General features: G+C 43.7%; 1 protein-coding gene across 2 annotated transcripts in view; it reads left to right on the top strand.

Moving 5' to 3' along the window:
- PTPRN (protein tyrosine phosphatase receptor type N) overlaps nucleotides 1-18,470 on the top strand; it is a 282,930-nt gene that overhangs the window by 110,949 nt on the left and 153,511 nt on the right. Inside the window, exon 10 of one of the 2 annotated variants that reach the window (XM_063933845.1) lies at nucleotides 8,414-8,500. The exons of the other annotated variant lie outside the window; for it this stretch is intronic. Coding sequence (XP_063789915.1) covers nucleotides 8,414-8,500 — 87 coding nt within the window. The remainder of the gene's footprint in view (nucleotides 1-8,413; nucleotides 8,501-18,470) is intronic. 2 annotated transcript variants of the gene reach the window in all.

The following is an 18,470-nucleotide window of genomic DNA, read 5'->3' as shown; positions in this document are numbered from 1 at the left end:
AAGCCTGCACAGATCAGTGAGATCCTTGCAGGCTTCTCTGTTTAAATGTGTAAAAAAAAAGAGTAAAAACATAAAAAAGAAACCTGCAAGCATAACCAGCCCCAGGCTCTTTGAGTCAGTCATAGTTCTAAAAATACAAGGGAAAAATTGTGTGAGGTCCCTCTGTATTTTAAGAACAAGCAACGGGCCCTTGGTTTCCAAAAATTCAGGGGAAAGATATTTTTAAAACCAGCACTGGGCTCCAGTATCCAGGAAAGTAATGCCACAGCCAGGGTACACGCTTATTCTGGTCCCCTGGCTATAATATTAACCCCCCCCCCCCCCCCTAACTAGTCAGCCCTGGCCGGGGTTTTATTGGTGACTGTGGACCCTCCCAATAAAGCCCCCCCCCCCTCCAGGTACCCAAGGCCAGGGCTAAGGCCTGGGGCTTATCCCGGCACCCCTGGGCAGTGAGTGCACATGAAAAAGGTTGACACAGTGTAAAGGCCAATGCAGTACAGGTTGACATGAGTTTTTTTTTAATGTTTTTGGTGTTGTTTTCTCCGTAACGTGACCAAGAACCTCAATTAGTAGTGCACTGCCTCCCCTTGCATGGCTCGCTTTGCTCAGGTTACGATTCCCAATCGTAGTCCTTGTCGATGGCAAAGTTAAAAAAGTAAAATTTTAAAAATAAAAAAATTGTAAAAAAACTCATGTTGACCTTTTTCATGTGTCGACCTGTCCCGTGTCTACCTTTCACTGTGTAAAATGTTTTCACGTCAACCAAGTCCATGTCGACCAATTGTGGTCGATCTATTGACTGTCAACCTGAGTACTGTCGACCTACCATCCGAATACCAGGTTAACCTTGCAGTTCCCATAATAAGATGTAATGTAAGTGGTTCTCACCATAGACTTTAATGGCGCTTTCCCACCATTGAAGTCTATAGTGGGAAGTTTGAGTGACAGCGTAGTTGCTAACAGCCAGTCACCGGGTAGCTCCTATGGAGGTGCTTGCTGATTGGCTGGCAACTCCTATAATGATTGGAGTCACCCAGGTACCGCTCAGTCACGAAGTGTAGGTGTATATGTTAACACATACACTTACTCAGTCCGTATTAGTTTGGGTCTTGCAATTTTTTTTTGTAACTCCATGGATGCCTACTTGGACTGAAGAGGATGTGATCTACACCAAGAATAGGTGAGTATGGATTTTTTCTTTATAGCTAGGTAAGTAAGTGTGAATGTGCAAGGGTGTTTATTAAAGTTGTACTGCCACCATGTGCGTGTACTATTTTTTTTTTTAATATATTTTTTACAGGCGAACTATAGGAACCAGCTGCCCCTTCAATGCTTTGCACGCTGGTAGTTGTCCAAGCACCAGCATGCAGGGGAGGCTTGCTGGGACTTGTAATCCCAACTATAAAAGACAATGGGCCTAATTCAGACCTGATCGCAGCCAGGGGTGTAGCGAGGGTGGCTCCGGTGGAGCGCGAGCTCCGGGTGCCGAAAAAGTTAGAGGGCGCGCCGCCACCTGCTCACCCCCTCCTTGTGCCCACTATACCACGGACCGCTGTACAGGCAGCCGCAGAGCAGGAGGAGGAGAAGCAGAGGGGCACACACTGACTTGGTCTTGGAGACTAGGTAGGGAACAGGGCAAGCCAGAGGTGACAGCAGGAGACACTGACAGCCGGCACATGCCGGAACTCTGCCGCCCTCCTTATACTGTATGTCTCACTGTTTGCTTGTAGCTGTGCAGCAGGTCACTTCTGTCCTGCTACACCACTCTCTGCCTCGGCTACTGCAGCACCTCTTTCTACCCCAGTTGCTGTAGCATCTCTTTCTGCCCTGGCTGCTGCAGCACCTGTTTCTGCTTCGGCCATTGCAGCACCACTCTCTGCTCCAGCTGCTACACTGCCTCTCTCTACATTGATGCTGCAGCACCTTTCTCTGCCTCAGCTGCTGCTAGAGCACCTCACTCTGCATTAGAAGCTGCAGAGTAACATGTATAAGCGGCTCTACTGTGGCATAACATCCCGTATAATTTTGTGGCGCACCTTCGGCGCGCACTGTCCCTGTGTTGGTCATGAGGGGAGCCCAAAAGAAACTTCCACTCTGAGCTCCACAAGGTCTAGAACTGGCCTTGTCACCAATGTAGGATTTTTCTATTTTTTTTCTTTTGAAATGTAACATGCCCCCAATTCAGTACAGGGGAGGGGGCGCCGAAACGTACCCTTGCTCCGGGTACCATGGCACCTAGCTACACCTCTGATCGCAGCAGCAAAATTGTTCTCTAATGGGCAAAACCATGGGGGTCATTCCGAGTTGTTCGCTCGCAAGTGAATTTTAGCAGATTTGCTCATGCTAAGCCGCCGCCTACTGGGAGTGAATCTTAGCATCCTAAAATTGCGAACGATGTATTCGCAATATTGCGATTACACACCTCGTAGCAGTTTCTGAGTTGCTTCAGACTTACTCGGCATCTGCGATCATTTCACTGCTTGTCGTTCCTGGTTTGACGTCACAAACACACCCAGCGTTCGCCCAGACACTCCCCCGTTTCTCCAGCCACTCCTGCGTTTTTTCCGGAAACGGTAGCGTTATTTCCCACACGCCCATAAAACGGCCTGTTTCCGCCCAGTAACACCCATTTCCTGTCAATCACATTACGATCGCCAGAACAATGAAAATGCCGTGAGTAAAATTCCTAAGTGCATAGCAAATTTACTTGGCGCAGTCGCAGTGCGGACATTGCGCATGCGCATTAAGCGGAAAATTGCTGCGATGCGAAGATTTTTACCGAGCGAACAACTCGGAATGACCCCCCATGTGCACTGCAGGGGGGAGCAGATATAACATGTGCAGAGAAATTTAGATTTGGGTGGGTTATTTTGTTTCTGTGCAGGGTAAATACTGGCTGCTTTATTTTTACACTTTACACTGCAATTTAGATTTCAGTTTAAAAACACCCCACCCAAATCTAACTCTCTCTGTACATTTGATATTTGCCCCATCTGCAGTGCACATGGTTTTGCCCATTAGAGAACAATTTTGCTGCTGCGATCAGGTCTGATTTAGGCCCAATATTCAAATTTTTACAACGAATTGATTGCTATCAACTTGGCACCCACCGCCCAGGGGTGCCAGGAATAGTCCCGGGCTTCAGTCCTGGCCTTGGGTGCCTGGAGCAAAGGATCCCTTTATTGGGGAGATCCCCACACTGCCCAGAAAACCCCGTCCAGGGCTGACTAGTTAGGGGGGTTAATGTAATGGCCAGGGGACGAATATAAGCGTGTCCCTTGGCTGTAGCATTAACTCCCTGGCTAGTGGAGCGGGTGCAGGTTTAAAAAACATGGGACACACCTATGCCACTTACATGCTTATGGAACCAGGACCGGTCCAAGAGCCCGGTGTACAGTAAATCTATATAAGAATGATATGGCAGTGCAGGCACGTTTCCCATTTGTCTCTTATTTCCAACAAAAGGACTTATCATTTTACAGGGGCTCCAATCGAGAGTTATCTTATACTTTTAAAGGAACTTCTCTAGTACCATTCAGGTACATTTGATTTGGGAAAGCTTATTTAATTATGCACAAATACCCATTTAATAAAATGTTCAAACAAATATGACAGATGTATCAAACAAATATGACAGATGTATCAAAGGTGCTCCCAGTGACCCTTCACTGTCATGATTAATTTAAGACATCAGTATTTCCGAAACAAGCAAACATGTATTGATGGGGATTTTCTACAACAGTTGCAGGCTGGACTGTCAGGTGACATCTTCCTTCTTTCAACTACCTTTCTGACCATATGCACAAAACCACAACAATAGGAGCATCCCCCTTTTTCGGAGCTCCCCAAAGATAAATGTGGGCATACACATATGTGTGGTGGGTGGTGCATTAAAATACACTGAGCATCTTTCTTGCATTTTTGCACTCTTGTAAATGACCCTAAGGGGTTTACTGACGAAGCGTCATGTGTGATTCTGATTGTGTATCTGTCCTAAATTTAAAAGGGAAGTGATTTTTACTAGTAGCTGTGTTTTACTAGTAAATTCTTTGCCTTTTTAAATTTTGGGCATAAACACGATCAGAAGCACCGGGTTTTACAATCCGACGCTTCGTAAATAAATACCTAAGTCAGTATATAGCGTATATTTAGCTAATCTTAGGATAGGTACATTTGAGACTCAATAGAGCAGTTTGCCTCCTTTATAGGGAATAAAAGTCTCAGAAATAAGGGATTGATATTGATGGAATGTGTAGAATGTAAATATACTGTATAGAATATAGACAAACATCTATGGACATTACTGTATAGACAGGGCTCTATGGACAGAGCTATATATAATAATGATCAAAATCTATGGAAAAAGCTATAGTATGTTGTTTATGGACAGGGTTGTTTGCAAGGTGGACAAGCATATAGACAGGAATGTATAGAATATACATGATTGAGCAGAACGGTATACAGTAGGATATAATCAGAGATACTGTATATGGACATTATTGTATAGACAGGGTTCTATGTACATAGGTATATAAAGTATAGGCAGTGATCTATGGAAGGTCTGCATACAGTATAGAGAATTATATATGGATAGGACTGTGTAGAGTATAGAGGGCTCTTTGGTATAGGTACTCATCAAGACTGGATACCTGCAGTATGTAAAGGACTGTATAGAATATATGTAATTCTGGCACAGGTGAGTTCCTCTATTTGTCTGGGTCAATAATTAACAGGCCCCCATGGGCATACATAATGTAAACATGACTTGTTGAAGATACTTGAGGATTGGATTTAAAAACTCCTGGTATAAAATATAAAATTACTCTTTGTACAAGACTGTATAGATGATGGACAAGGTTCTATGGACAGGACTGTATGAAAGGTAGACAGAGTTCTATTGACAAACCTGTATAGAGGATAGACAGGGCTCTATGCACAGAGCTGTATAGAGGATAGACAGGGCTCTATGCACAGAGCTGTATAGAGGATAGACAGGAATCATTCTATGCACAGAGCTGTATAGAGAATAGACAGGGCTCTATGCACAGAGCTGTATAGAGGATAGACAGGGCTCTATGCACAGAGCTGTATAGAGAATAGACAGGGCTCTATGCACAGAGCTGTATAGAGGATAGACAGGATTCTATGCACAGAGCTGTATAGAGAATAGACAGGGCTCTATGCACAGAGCTGTATAGAGGATAGACAGGATTCTATGCACAGAGCTGTATAGAGAATAGACAGGGCTCTATGCACAGAGCTGTATAGAGAATAGACAGGGCTCTATGCACAGAGCTGTATAGAGGAATAGACAGGGCTCTATGCACAGAGCTGTATAGAGGATAGACAGGGCTCTATGCACAGCGCTGTATAGAGGATAGACAGGGCTCTATGCACATAGCTGTATAGAGGATAGACAGGGCTCTATGCACAGAGCTGTATAGAGGATAGACAGGCTCTATGCACAGAGCTGTATAGAGGATAGACAGGGCTCTATGCACAGAGCTGTATAGAGGATAGACAGGCTCTATGCACAGAGCTGTATAGAGGATAGACAGGCTCTATGCACAGAGCTGTATAGAGGTTAGACAGGGCTCTATGCACAGAGCTGTATAGAGGATAGACAGGCTCTATGCACAGAGCTGTATAGAGAATAGACAGGGCTCTATGCACAGAGCTGTATAGAGAATAGACAGGGCTCTATGCACAGAGCTGTATAGAGGATAGACAGGATTCTATGCACAGAGCTGTATAGAGGATAGACAGGGCTCTATGCACAGAGCTGTATAGAGGATAGACAGGGCTCTATGCACAGAGCTGTATAGAGGATAGACAGGGCTCTATGCACAGAGCTGTATAGAGGATAGACAGGCTCTATGCACAGAGCTGTATAGAGAATAGACAGCGCTCTATGCACAGAGCTGTATAGAGGATAGACAGGCTCTATGCACAGAGCTGTATAGAGGATAGACAGGGCTCTATGCACAGAGCTGTATAGAGGATAGACAGGCTCTATGCACAGAGCTGTATAGAGGATAGACATGATTCTATGCACAGAGCTGTATAGAGGATAGACAGGCTCTATGCACAGAGCTGTATAGAGGATAGACAGGCTCTATGCACAGAGCTGTATAGAGGATAGACAGGGCTCTATGCACAGAGCTGTATAGAGGATAGACAGGGCTCTATGCACAGAGCTGTATAAAGGATAGACAGGGCTCTATGCACAGAGCTGTATAGAGGATAGACAGGCTCTATGCACAGAGCTGTATAGAGGATAGACAGGCTCTATGCACAGAGCTGTATAGAGAATAGACAGGGCTCTATGCACAGAGCTGTATAGAGGATAGACAGGGCTCTATGCACAGAGCTGTATAGAGGATAGACAGGCTCTATGCACAGAGCTGTATAGAGGATAGACAGGGCTCTATGCACAGAGCTGTATAGAGGATAGACAGGGCTCTATGCACAGAGCTGTATAGAGGATAGACAGGCCTCTATGCACAGAGCTGTATAGAGGATAGACAGGCTCTATGCACAGAGCTGTATAGAGGATAGACAGGGCTCTATGCACAGAGCTGTATAGAGAAAAGACAGCGCTCTATGCACAGAGCTGTATAGAGGATAGACAGGCTCTATGCACAGAGCTGTATAGAGGATAGACAGGGCTCTATGCACAGAGCTGTATAGAGGATAGACAGGGCTCTATGCACAGAGCTGTATAGAGGATAGACAGGCTCTATGCACAGAGCTGTATAGAGGATAGACGGGGCTCTATGCACAGAGCTGTATAGAGGATAGACAGGATTCTATGCACAGAGGTGTATAGAGGATAGACAGGCTCTATGCACAGAGCTGTATAGAGGATAGACAGGCTCTATGCACAGAGCTGTATAGAGGATAGACAGGGCTCTATGCACAGAGCTGTATAGAGCATAGACAGGGCTCTATGCACAGAGCTGTATAGAGGATAGACAGGGCTCTATGCACAGAGCTGTATAGAGGATAGACAGGGCTCTATGCACAGAGCTGTATAGAGGATAGACAGGGCTCTATGCACAGAGCTGTATAGATAGACAGGATTCTATGCACAGAGCTGTATAGAGGATAGACAGGGCTCTATGCACAGAGCTGTATAGAGGATAGACAGGACTCTATGCACAGAGCTGTATAGAGGATAGACTGGGCTCTATGCACAGAGCTGTATAGAGGATAGACAGGGCTCTATGCACAGAGCTGTATAGAGAATAGACAGGATTCTATGCACAGAGCTGTATAGAGGATATACAGGATTCTATGCACAGAGCTGTATAGAGGATAGACAGGGCTCTATGCACAGAGCTGTATAGAGGATAGACAGGGGCCTATTTAGAGTATTCTATAGAGCAGTGTTTCACAACTGCATTCCCCATGGACCATAACAGAGCATGTTTTCCATGTACTGCTGCAACACAGGTGTATTCATTACTGATATTAATAGGTGGTACTAATTATTTCACTTGGGATTCTGTGAGGAGACCTAGAAACTGTTAACTTGTAGGGTTCCCTGAGGACTGGTGTTTGCTAAACCCTGGCATAGAAAATAGGGCTCTATAGATAGTAACGTGTAGAGCAGTGTTTCCCAACCACGGTCCTCAAGGCACACTAACAGTCCTGGTTTTAGTGATATCCAGGCTTGAACGAAGGTGACTTAATTAGTACCTCAATTATTTTGATTTAACCATCTGTGCTGAAGCCTGGATATCACTAAAACCTGCACTGTTGATGTGCCTTGAGGACCGCGGTTGGGAATGCCTGGTGTAGAGGATAAACAGGGCTCTATGGTCAGGACAATATATAGAGGCTCTATGGACAGGAGTACATTGAGTATAGACTAGGCTTTAAGTACAGGACTGTGTAGGCTATACACTGGCCTATATGGACAGGACTATAAAGTGTATAGACTGAGTTCTATGGACATCACTGTATAGAATATAGACTAGGCTGTATGGACAGGGCAGCTTAGAGTATCAGCAGGGCTTTATGTAGTGGACTGTATAGAAGATAGATAGAGCCCTATGGATAGAGTTGTATAGGAAATACCAGCCCCTGCAGAACCTCCTGAGAGGCAGACATGTGATTCACTTTTTGATTATGTAGATTATCATGCTGGATAGTGGTTACTAACACTGCCACCCAGGAGGCTTTGCACCTGGTCCACACACCAGTCCTCCTGATGCTCACAGATACTGTAGATGATTCTCCTACATAAAAAGACACTGTGCATCCAAACAATGATCCTCATGAACAGAATTCCCCAGGCAGCAGGCAGGGCACAGTTTTCCAGTAACAGTTATGGGGGTGGGGAGGTCACATAATTATGGGAAGGGCCACAGCCCAGGGCTCACCTGCACCCCTCTGCCTTTCTCCTTAGGCCTCTGAGCCTGTTAAATGGGGTCCGTCTGTTGGAAATCCTGGCCCAGCGAGTCCATCTGTCCACTTCCAGCTTCATCAACATCAGGTGAGGAGGAATCAATTAAACAAGGTAGCACAGCATTGACATAGTGACAGCAGTTACAAGACTGTTGAGTCACCTCACACATTAATGACATATGGAAAAGTTCTTATATCCGTTAGTAAAGTGATGACTAAACATGGGACAATCTATCAATAAGTTCAGAAAATCAACACGTCTTCAGAAACCCATACCAATCATCCACACACATCACTACAACAAAACTTATATCTGACTAGTTACTGCAGATTAAAATGATTGATTATTGGCGGTCATTGAGACCCGATCGCATGCTGGCTTTTTTTGCAGCCGTGCGATCGGGTCTGAACAGCACATGCGTATGGTCCGCAATGCGCAGGCACGTCAGCTGCCAGTGACGGCCGTCACCTAGCAGTGACCGATTGAACGAAGAAAGCATTCGCAACGGCGAACGCAAGAAGATTGACAGGAAGAGGCCGTCTGGGGGTGTCAACTTACCGTTTTCAGGGAGTGTCCAGGAAAACGCAGGCGTGCCCGGCCGCTTCCAGGGAGGGTTCCTGACGTCAGCTCCGTCCAGGATCATCGCAGCGGCTGAGTAAATCCTGAGCTGTGCAGAGACTGCACAAACTTTTGTTTGTGCAGCTCACTGCACAGCCGATCGCACCCCTGCACAGCGATTAACCCCTCCCCCTGTATGCCGCGATTACCTGGTCGCAGCAGTACAAAAAACCGCCTGCGTGCGACCAGGTATGAATTAAGCCAATTGTCTTTATTTGCTACTAGTCCACATTTCTTAAAATGGCACTCAACCTATTAATTCTTAAGTTAAATCAAATACTATATATGGTTAAGCAAAGGAATGAATGCCTTATGGTATGCAATACCTGGTTTGTTTATACTGTATAGTAGGTTATTCAAGATGCCTTCTGGGCCACTACAGACAGCTTCTTCCCAGCATAAAATAGCTAATAACATAGACAAATTGTTTATATTTACAAATACAGTATATAACATATCTAAATTTCTACCAAGGTTTGGTAACCTTTACATATATACTGTACCTGAGAACAGTGGTGGTGTGACCGTCACTGTAGGGAGCGCTGCTGATACATGGTCCACATGCTAGGGAGGGGTGCATGGAGAGGCATGCTAGTAAATGTGATCTCTCCACCTACCCTAGCATCATGCTAATAAATGTGTCCTATCCCCCGTTAACATAGCAACACGCTAATAAATGTGATTCTCCAACCTAGGAACATGCTAATAAATATGACCTCTACACTTGCTACTGTAGAAATATGCTAGTAAATGCTATACATGTATGTTGCTAACCCATGAACATGCTAGTAAATGTTATCTCATTGTATGCTAACCCAGGAAAATGTTAGTAAATGCAATCTCTCCATCCACTAATTTAGGAACATGCTAGTAAATGTAATCTCTCCACACTAAAATAGATACATGCTAATAAATACGACCTCTCCACTCGCTAGCCTAGGAACATGCTAATATGTGATCTCTCCACCTGCTAACCCAGAAACATGCTAGTAAATGTTAATTCATTACATGCTAACCCAGGAACATGCTAGTAAATGTTATCTTATTACATGCTCACCCAGGAACATGCTAGTAAATGTGATCTCTCCACCCATTAACTCAGAAACATGCTAATAAACATGATCTCTCCTTCTGCTGACCCAAGAACATGTTGATAAATGCATGCTCTCCATTCACTAACCCAGTAACATGTGAGTAAATGCTATGTTTCACCCAGTGAACCAGGAACCTACTGGTACTGTAAATGTGATCTCTCCACACACTATACCAGGAACTTGCTAGGAAATGCAATCTTTCCACCTACTAGTCCAGAAACAAACATGCAAGTAAATAGGGTCTCCACCCGCTAATCAAGGAACAAATTAATAAATAAAATCTCTCCTTCCACTAACCCAAGAACATACTAGTAAATTTGAGCTATCCACCTGCTCACCCAGAAACATTGTAATAAGTATGATCTCTCTGTCCCCTAACACAGAATCATGCTAGTATAGGCAGTCTCTACACCGCTAACACTGGCATGTGCTACTAAATCTCCCTACCCACTAACCAAATAACATGCAAATAAATGTGATCTCTGTACACGCTAACTTAGTAAAATTCTAGTAAATGCATTTTCTTCACACATTAACTCAGGAACATGCTAGTAAACGTGATCTCTCAACCCACTTACCTAGGAATATGGTAGTAAATGCGATTTCTCCACCCATTAATTTAGGAACATGCTAGTAAATGTGATCTTCCCACCCACTAATTTAGGAACATGCTAGGAAATGTAATCTCTCTATCTGCTAACCTTGGAACATGTTAGTAAATGTGATCTCTCAACCCCCTTACCTAGGAACATGCTAGTAAATGTAATCTCTCTATCTGCTAACCTTGGAACGTGTTAGTAAATGTGATCTCTCAACCCACTTACCTAGGAACATGGTAGTAAATACGATTTCTCCACCCATTAACTCTGGAACATGCTAGTAAATGTGATCTCCCCACCCACTATTTTAGGAACATGCTAGTAAATGTAATCTCTCTATCTGCTAACCTTGGAACATGCTAGTAAATATGATATCTCCACCTGATAACTTAGAAACATGCTTGTAAATGCAATATCTCCACTTGCTAACCTTGGAACAAGCTAATAAATGAAAATTTGCTATCCACTAACCCAGAAACCTGCTAGTTAATGCAACCCTTTCACCTGCTAATTAGGAAGATGCTAGTAAATGCAAGATCTCAACCCATGAACCCAGGAACATGCTAGCAAATGTGATGTCTCCAAGCACTAACTCAGGAACATAATAGTAAATGTGAACTCTCCAACTATCCCAGTAATATTCTAGTAAATGTGACCTCTCCACCAACTATCCCAGTTACATAGTAATAAATGTGATCTCTCCACCTAACCTAGTAGGAACATGCTAGTAAATGTATGTAATCACTCTACCTGCTAACCTAGAAAAAAAATGTGATCTCTCCACTTGATAGCCTAGGAACATGCGAGTAAATGTAATCTCTCCACCTGCTGACCTACAGTAATAACATGTTAGTAAATGTGATCTCTCCACCTGATAACCTAAGAACATGTTAGTAAATGTGATCTTTCCACATGATAACCTACAGTAAGAACATGTTAGTAAATGTGATCTCTCCACCTGCTAACCTAAGAACATGACTGTAGTTGTGGTCAGCCTGGAAGCCTGTTTACTATGTTTATGCTAATGCAGGCCCGGATTAAGGTATGTGGTGGGCCCTGGGCAACAAACTTGTTTGGACCCCTATCAGTAAAGTTATAAAAGTTGTATATTGGTGGTGTTATAGAAAAGTATAATGATATTCCGGTATTTTACATTTGAAAGCAGACATAATGAACTTGCATTTCAAGTTCAAATATACTGTGTGTGAATATATATTTATATATTTATATATATATATATATATATATATATATATATGTGTGTGTGTATGCAGTGTGTCCGGAAAGTATTCACAGCGCTTCACTTTTTCCACATTTTGTTATGTTACAGCCTTATTCCAAAATGGAATAAATTTATTTTTTACCTCCAAATTCTACACACAATACCCCATAATGACGTGAATTTATTTATTTTTTAGATTTTTGCAAATTTATTAAAAATAAAAAACTAAGAAATCACATGTACATAAGTATTCACAGCCTTTGCCATGAAGCTTAAAATTGCGCTCAGGTGCATCCTGTTTCCACTGATCATTCTTGAGATATTCCTACAACTTAACTGGAGTCCACCGGTGGTAAATTCAGTTGATTGGACATGATTTGGAAAGGCACACACCTGTATATATAAGGTGCCACACTTGACAGTGCATGTCTGAGCAAAAACCAAGCATAAAGTTGAAGAAATTTTCTGTAGACCTCCGAGTCCGGATTGTCTCGAGGCACAAATCTGGGGGAGGGTACAGAAAAATATCTGCTGCTTTGAAGGTCCCAATGAGCACACAATGGCCTCCATAATCCGTAAATGGAAGAAGTTCGGAACCACCAGGACTCTTCCTAGAGCTGGTTGGCCATCTAAACTGAGCGATCTGGGGAGAAGCGCCCTAGTCAGGGAGGTGACCAATAACCCGGTGGTTACTTTGTCAGAGCTACAGCATTCCTCTGTGGAGAGAGGAGAACCTTCCAGAAGGACAACCATCTCTGCAGCAATCCACCAATCAGGCCTGTATGGTAGAGTGGCCAGACGGAAGCCACTCCTTAGTAAAAAGCACATGGCAGCTCACCTGGAGTTTGCCAAAATGCACCTGAAGGACTCTCAGACCATGAGAAACAAAATTCTCTGGTCTGATGAGACAAAGATTGAACTCTTTGGCGTGAATGCCAGACATCATGTTTGGAGTAAATCAGGCACCGCTCATCACCAGGCCAATACCATCCCTACAGTGAAGCATGATGGTGGCAGCATCATGCTGTGGGGACATTTTTCAGCGGCAGGAACTGGGAGACTAGTCAGGATAGAGGGAAAGATGAATGCAGCAATGTACAGAGACATCCTGGATGAAAACCTGCTCCAAAGCTCTCTTGACCTTAGACTGGGGCGACGGTTCATCTTTCAGCAGGACAACGACCCTAAGCACACAGCAATATATCAAAGGAGTGGCTTCAGAACAACTCTGTGAATGTCCTTGAGTGGCCCAGCCAGAGCCCAGACTTGAATCCAATTGAATATCGCTGGAGAGATCTGAAAATGGCTGTGCACCGACACTTCCCATCCAACCTGATGGAGCTTGAGAGGTGCTGCAAAGAGGAATGGGCAAAACTGCCTAAAGATAGGTGTGCCAAGCTTATGGCATCATATTCAAAAAGACTTGAGGCTGTAATTGCTGCCAAAGGTGCATCAACAAAAGTATTAAGTCAAAGGCTGTGAATACCTATGTACATGTGATTTCTTAGTTTTTCTAATTTTTAAATAAATTGGCAAAAATCGCAAAAAAGCATTTTTCTCGTCATTATGGGGTATGGGGCCTAATTCTGAGTTGATCGCAGCAGCAAATTTGTTAGCAGTTGAGCAAAACCATGTGCACTGCAGGGGGCAGATGTAACATGTGCAGAGAGAGTTAGATTTGGGTGGGGTGTATTCAAACTGAAATCTAAATTGCAGTGTAAAAATGAAGCAGCCAGTATTTACCCTGCACAGAAACAAAATAACCCGCCCAAATCTAACTCTCTCTGCACATGTTATATCTGCCCCACCTGCACAGCACATGGTTTTGCCCAATTGCTAACAAACTTGCTGCTACGATCAACTCTGAATTACCCCCATTGTGTGTAGAATTTTGAGGGAAAAAATTTATGTATTCCAGTTTGGAATAAGGCTGTAACATAACAAAATGCGGAAAAAGTGAAGCACTGTGAATACTTTCCGGATGCACTGGTGTATGTATATATATATATATATATATATATATATATATATATATATACATATACAGGTTGAGTCTCCCTTATCCAAAATGCTTGGGACCAGAGGTATTTTGGATATGGGATTTTTCCGTATTTTGGAATAATTGCATACCATAATGAGATATCATGGTGATGGGACCTAAATCTAAGCACAGAATGCATTTATGTTACATATACACCTTATACACACAGCCTGAAGGTCATTTTAGCCAATATTTTTTATAGCTTTGTGCATTAAACAAAGTGTGTCTACATTCACACAATTCATTTATGTTTCATATACACCTTATACACACAGCCTGAAGGTCATTTAATACAATATTTTTAATAACTTTGTGTATTAAACAAAGTTTGTGTACATTGAGCCATCAAAAAACAAAGGTTTCACTATCTCACTCAAAAAAGTCCGTATTTCGGAATATTCCGTATTTCGGAATATTTGGATATGGGATACTCAACCTGCATATATAAAAGTTTTTGCGCAAATACCAGTCCACCTTGCAAGTCCTTTTTTTGTGGAACAAGTCCCAGCTTTAGTTGTTAAAAAGGTAGACCATCCACAATATCCAATGGATTCCAATTGATCTCCTTTTGCACTGAGATTCTTAGAATCGGCTGCTCCCTTTACACACCAGTATCCATATTGGTAATTAAATCTGCAATTCAATCAAAAAGAGGAGCGCTCCATAGTGCATCACTGTATTTCAAATTGATTTATGAAAAAGATCCGACATACATAGGTTAGAATACGTACCGCAAGCTGCGGTATAAACTAGAGATGAGCGGGTTCGGTTCCTCGGAATCCGAACCCGCCCGAACTTCATGTTTTTTTACACGGGTCCGAGCGACTCGGATCTTCCCGCCTTGCTCGGTTAACCCGAGCGCGCCCGAACGTCATCATGACGCTGTCGGATTCTCGCGAGGCTCGGATTCTATCGCGAGACTCGGATTCTATATAAGGAGCCGCGCGTCGCCGCCATTTTACACGTGCATTGAGATTGATAGTGAGAGGACGTGGCTGGCGTCCTCTCCGTTTAGAGAAGAAATAGATAGGAGAGTGAGAGTGAGACAGTGACACTTCATTTACTGGAGCTTAGGAGGAGTACTCAGACAGAGAGTGCAGAATTTTGCTGATAGTATTAGTTAGTTATAGTGACAGAGTGAGACAGTGACACTTCATTTACTGGAGCTTAGGAGGAGTACTCAGACAGAGAGTGCAGAATTTTGCTGATAGTATTAGTTAGTTATACTAGTGACTGACCAGTGACCACCAGTGCAGTTTTATATTATTTAATATAATCCGTTCTCTGCCTGAAAAAACGATACACAGTGACTCAGTCACATACCATATCTGTGCTCAGCCCAGTGTGCTGCATCATCTATGTATAATATCTGACTGTGCTCACACAGCTTAATTGTGGGGGAGACTGGGGAGCAGTTAGGTTATAGCAGGAGCCAGGAGTACATATTAAAATTAAACAGTGCACACTTTTTTTCTGCAGGAGTGCCAGTGCCAGTGTGACTGACCAGTGACCTGACCACCAGTATAGTATACTATATTGTATTGTGATTGACTGTCTGCCTGTAAAAGTTAAACACACGTCGTGTGACTTGTGTGGTGTTTTTTTATTCTATAAAATAAAAAACTCATTCTGCTGACAGACAGTGTCCAGCAGGTCCGTCATTATATAATATATACCTGTCCGGCTGCAGTAGTCATATATATATATTTTTTATATCATTATTTATCATCCAGTCGCAGCAGACACAGTACGGTAGTCCACGGCTGTAGCTACCTCTGTGTCGGCACTCGGCAGTCCGTCCATAATTGTATACCACCTACCCGTGGTTTTTTTTTTCTTTCTTCTTTATACATACTACATCTCATTATCATCCAGTCTATATTAGCAGCAGACACAGTACAGTACGGTAGTCCACGGCTGTAGCTACCTCTGTGTCGGCACTCGGCAGTCCGTCCATAATTGTATACCACCTACCCGTGTTTTTTTTTTTCTTTCTTCTTTATACATACTACATCTCATTATCATCCAGTCTATATTAGCAGCAGACACAGTACAGTACGGTAGTCCACGGCTGTAGCTACCTCTGTGTCGGCACTCGGCAGTCCGTCCATAATTGTATACCACCTACCCGTGGTTTTTTTTTTCTTTCTTCTTTATACATACTACATCTCATTATCAACCAGTCTATATTAGCAGCAGACACAGTACGGTAGTCCACGGCTGTAGCTACCTCTGTGTCGGCACTCGGCAGTCCGTCCATAATTGTATACCACCTACCCGTGGTTTTTTTTTCTTTCTTCTTTATACATACTACATCTCATTATCATCCAGTCTATATTAGCAGCAGACACAGCACAGTACGGTAGTCCACGGCTGTAGCTACCTCTGTGTCGGCACTCGGCAGTCCATCCATAATTGTATACCACCTACCCGTGGTTTTTTTTTCCTTTCTTCTTAATACATACTACATCTCATTATCATCCAGTCTATATTAGCAGCAGACACAGTACAGTACGGTAGTCCACGGCTGTAGCTACCTCTGTGTCGGCACTCGGCAGTCCGTCCATAATTGTAAATCACCTACCCGTGGTTTTTTTTTCTTTCTTCTTTATACATACATCTCATTATCATCCAGTCTATATTAGCAGCAGACACAGTACAGTACGGTAGTCCACGGCTGTAGCTACCTCTGTGTCGGCACTCGGCAGTCCGTCCATAATTGTATACCACCTACCCGTGGTTTTTTTTTCCTTTCTTCTTTATACATACTACATCTCATTATCATCCAGTCTATATTAGCAGCAGACACAGTACAGTACGGTAGTCCACGGCTGTAGCTACCTCTGTGTCGGCACTCGGCAGTCCGTCCATAATTGTATACCACCTACCCGTGGTTTTTTTTTTCTTTCTTCTTTATACATACTACATCTCATTATCAACCAGTCTATATTAGCAGCAGACACAGTACGGTAGTCCACGGCTGTAGCTACCTCTGTGTCGGCACTCGGCAGTCCGTCCATAATTGTATACCACCTACCCGTGGTTTTTTTTTCTTTCTTCTTTATACATACTACATCTCATTATCCAGTCTATATTAGCAGCAGACACAGTACAGTACGGTAGTCCACGGCTGTAGCTACCTCTGTGTCGGCACTCGGCAGTCCATCCATAATTGTATACCACCTACCCGTGGTTTTTTTTTTCTTTCTTCTTTATACATACTACATCTCATTATCATCCAGTCTATATTAGCAGCAGACACAGTACAGTACGGTAGTCCACGGCTGTAGCTACCTCTGTGTCGGCACTCGGCAGTCCATCCATAATTGTATACTAGTATCCATCCATCTCCATTGTTTACCTGAGGTGCCTTTTAGTTGTGCCTATTAAAATATGGAGAACAAAAATGTTGAGGTTCCAAAATTAGGGAAAGATCAAGATCCACTTCCACCTCGTGCTGAAGCTGCTGCCACTAGTCATGGCCGAGACGATGAAATGCCAGCAACGTCGTCTGCCAAGGCCGATGCCCAATGGCATAGTACAGAGCATGTCAAATCCAAAACACCAAATATCAGTAAAAAAAGGACTCCAAAACCTAAAATAAAATTGTCGGAGGAGAAGCGTAAACTTGCCAATATGCCATTTACCACACGGAGTGGCAAGGAACGGCTGAGGCCCTGGCCTATGTTCATGGCTAGTGGTTCAGCTTCACATGAGGATGGAGGCACTCAGCCTCTCGCTAGAAAAATGAAAAGACTCAAGCTGGCAAAAGCAGTAGCACCGCAAAGAACTGTGCGTTCTTCGAAATCCCAAATCCACAAGGAGAGTCCAATTGTGTCGGTTGCGATGCCTGACCTTCCCAACACTGGACGTGAAGAGCATGCGCCTTCCACCATTTGCACGCCCCCTGCAAGTGCTGGAAGGAGCACCCGCAGTCCAGTTCCTGATAGTCAGATTGAAGATGTCAGTGTTGAAGTACACCAGGATGAGGAGGATATGGGTGTTGCTGGCGCTAGGGAGGAAATTGACCAGGAGGATTCTGATGGTGAGGTGGTTTGTTTAAGTCAGGCACCCGGGGAGACACCTGTTGTCCGTGGGAGGAATATGGCCGTTGACATGCCTGGTGAAAATACCAAAAAAATCAGCTCTTCGGTGTGGAAGTATTTCACCAGAAATGCGGACAACATTTGTCAAGCCGTGTGTTCCCTTTGTCAAGCTGTAATAAGTAGGGGTAAGGACGTTAACCACCTCGGAACATCCTCCCTTATACGTCACCTGCAGCGCATTCATAATAAGTCAGTGACAAGTTCAAAAACTTTGGGCGACAGCGGAAGCAGTCCACTGACCAGTAAATCCCTTCCTCTTGTAACCAAGCTCACGCAAACCACCCCACCAACTCCCTCAGTGTCAATTTCCTCCTTCCCCAGGAATGCCAATAGTCCTGCAGGCCATGTCACTGGCAATTCTGACGAGTCCTCTCCTG

This window comes from Pseudophryne corroboree, chromosome 7 (assembly GCF_028390025.1).
Source record: "Pseudophryne corroboree isolate aPseCor3 chromosome 7, aPseCor3.hap2, whole genome shotgun sequence".
Lineage (NCBI taxonomy): Eukaryota > Metazoa > Chordata > Amphibia > Anura > Myobatrachidae > Pseudophryne > Pseudophryne corroboree.
The sequence above is the reverse complement of the archived record's forward strand: the minus strand, read 5'-3'. Positions and strand labels throughout refer to the sequence as shown.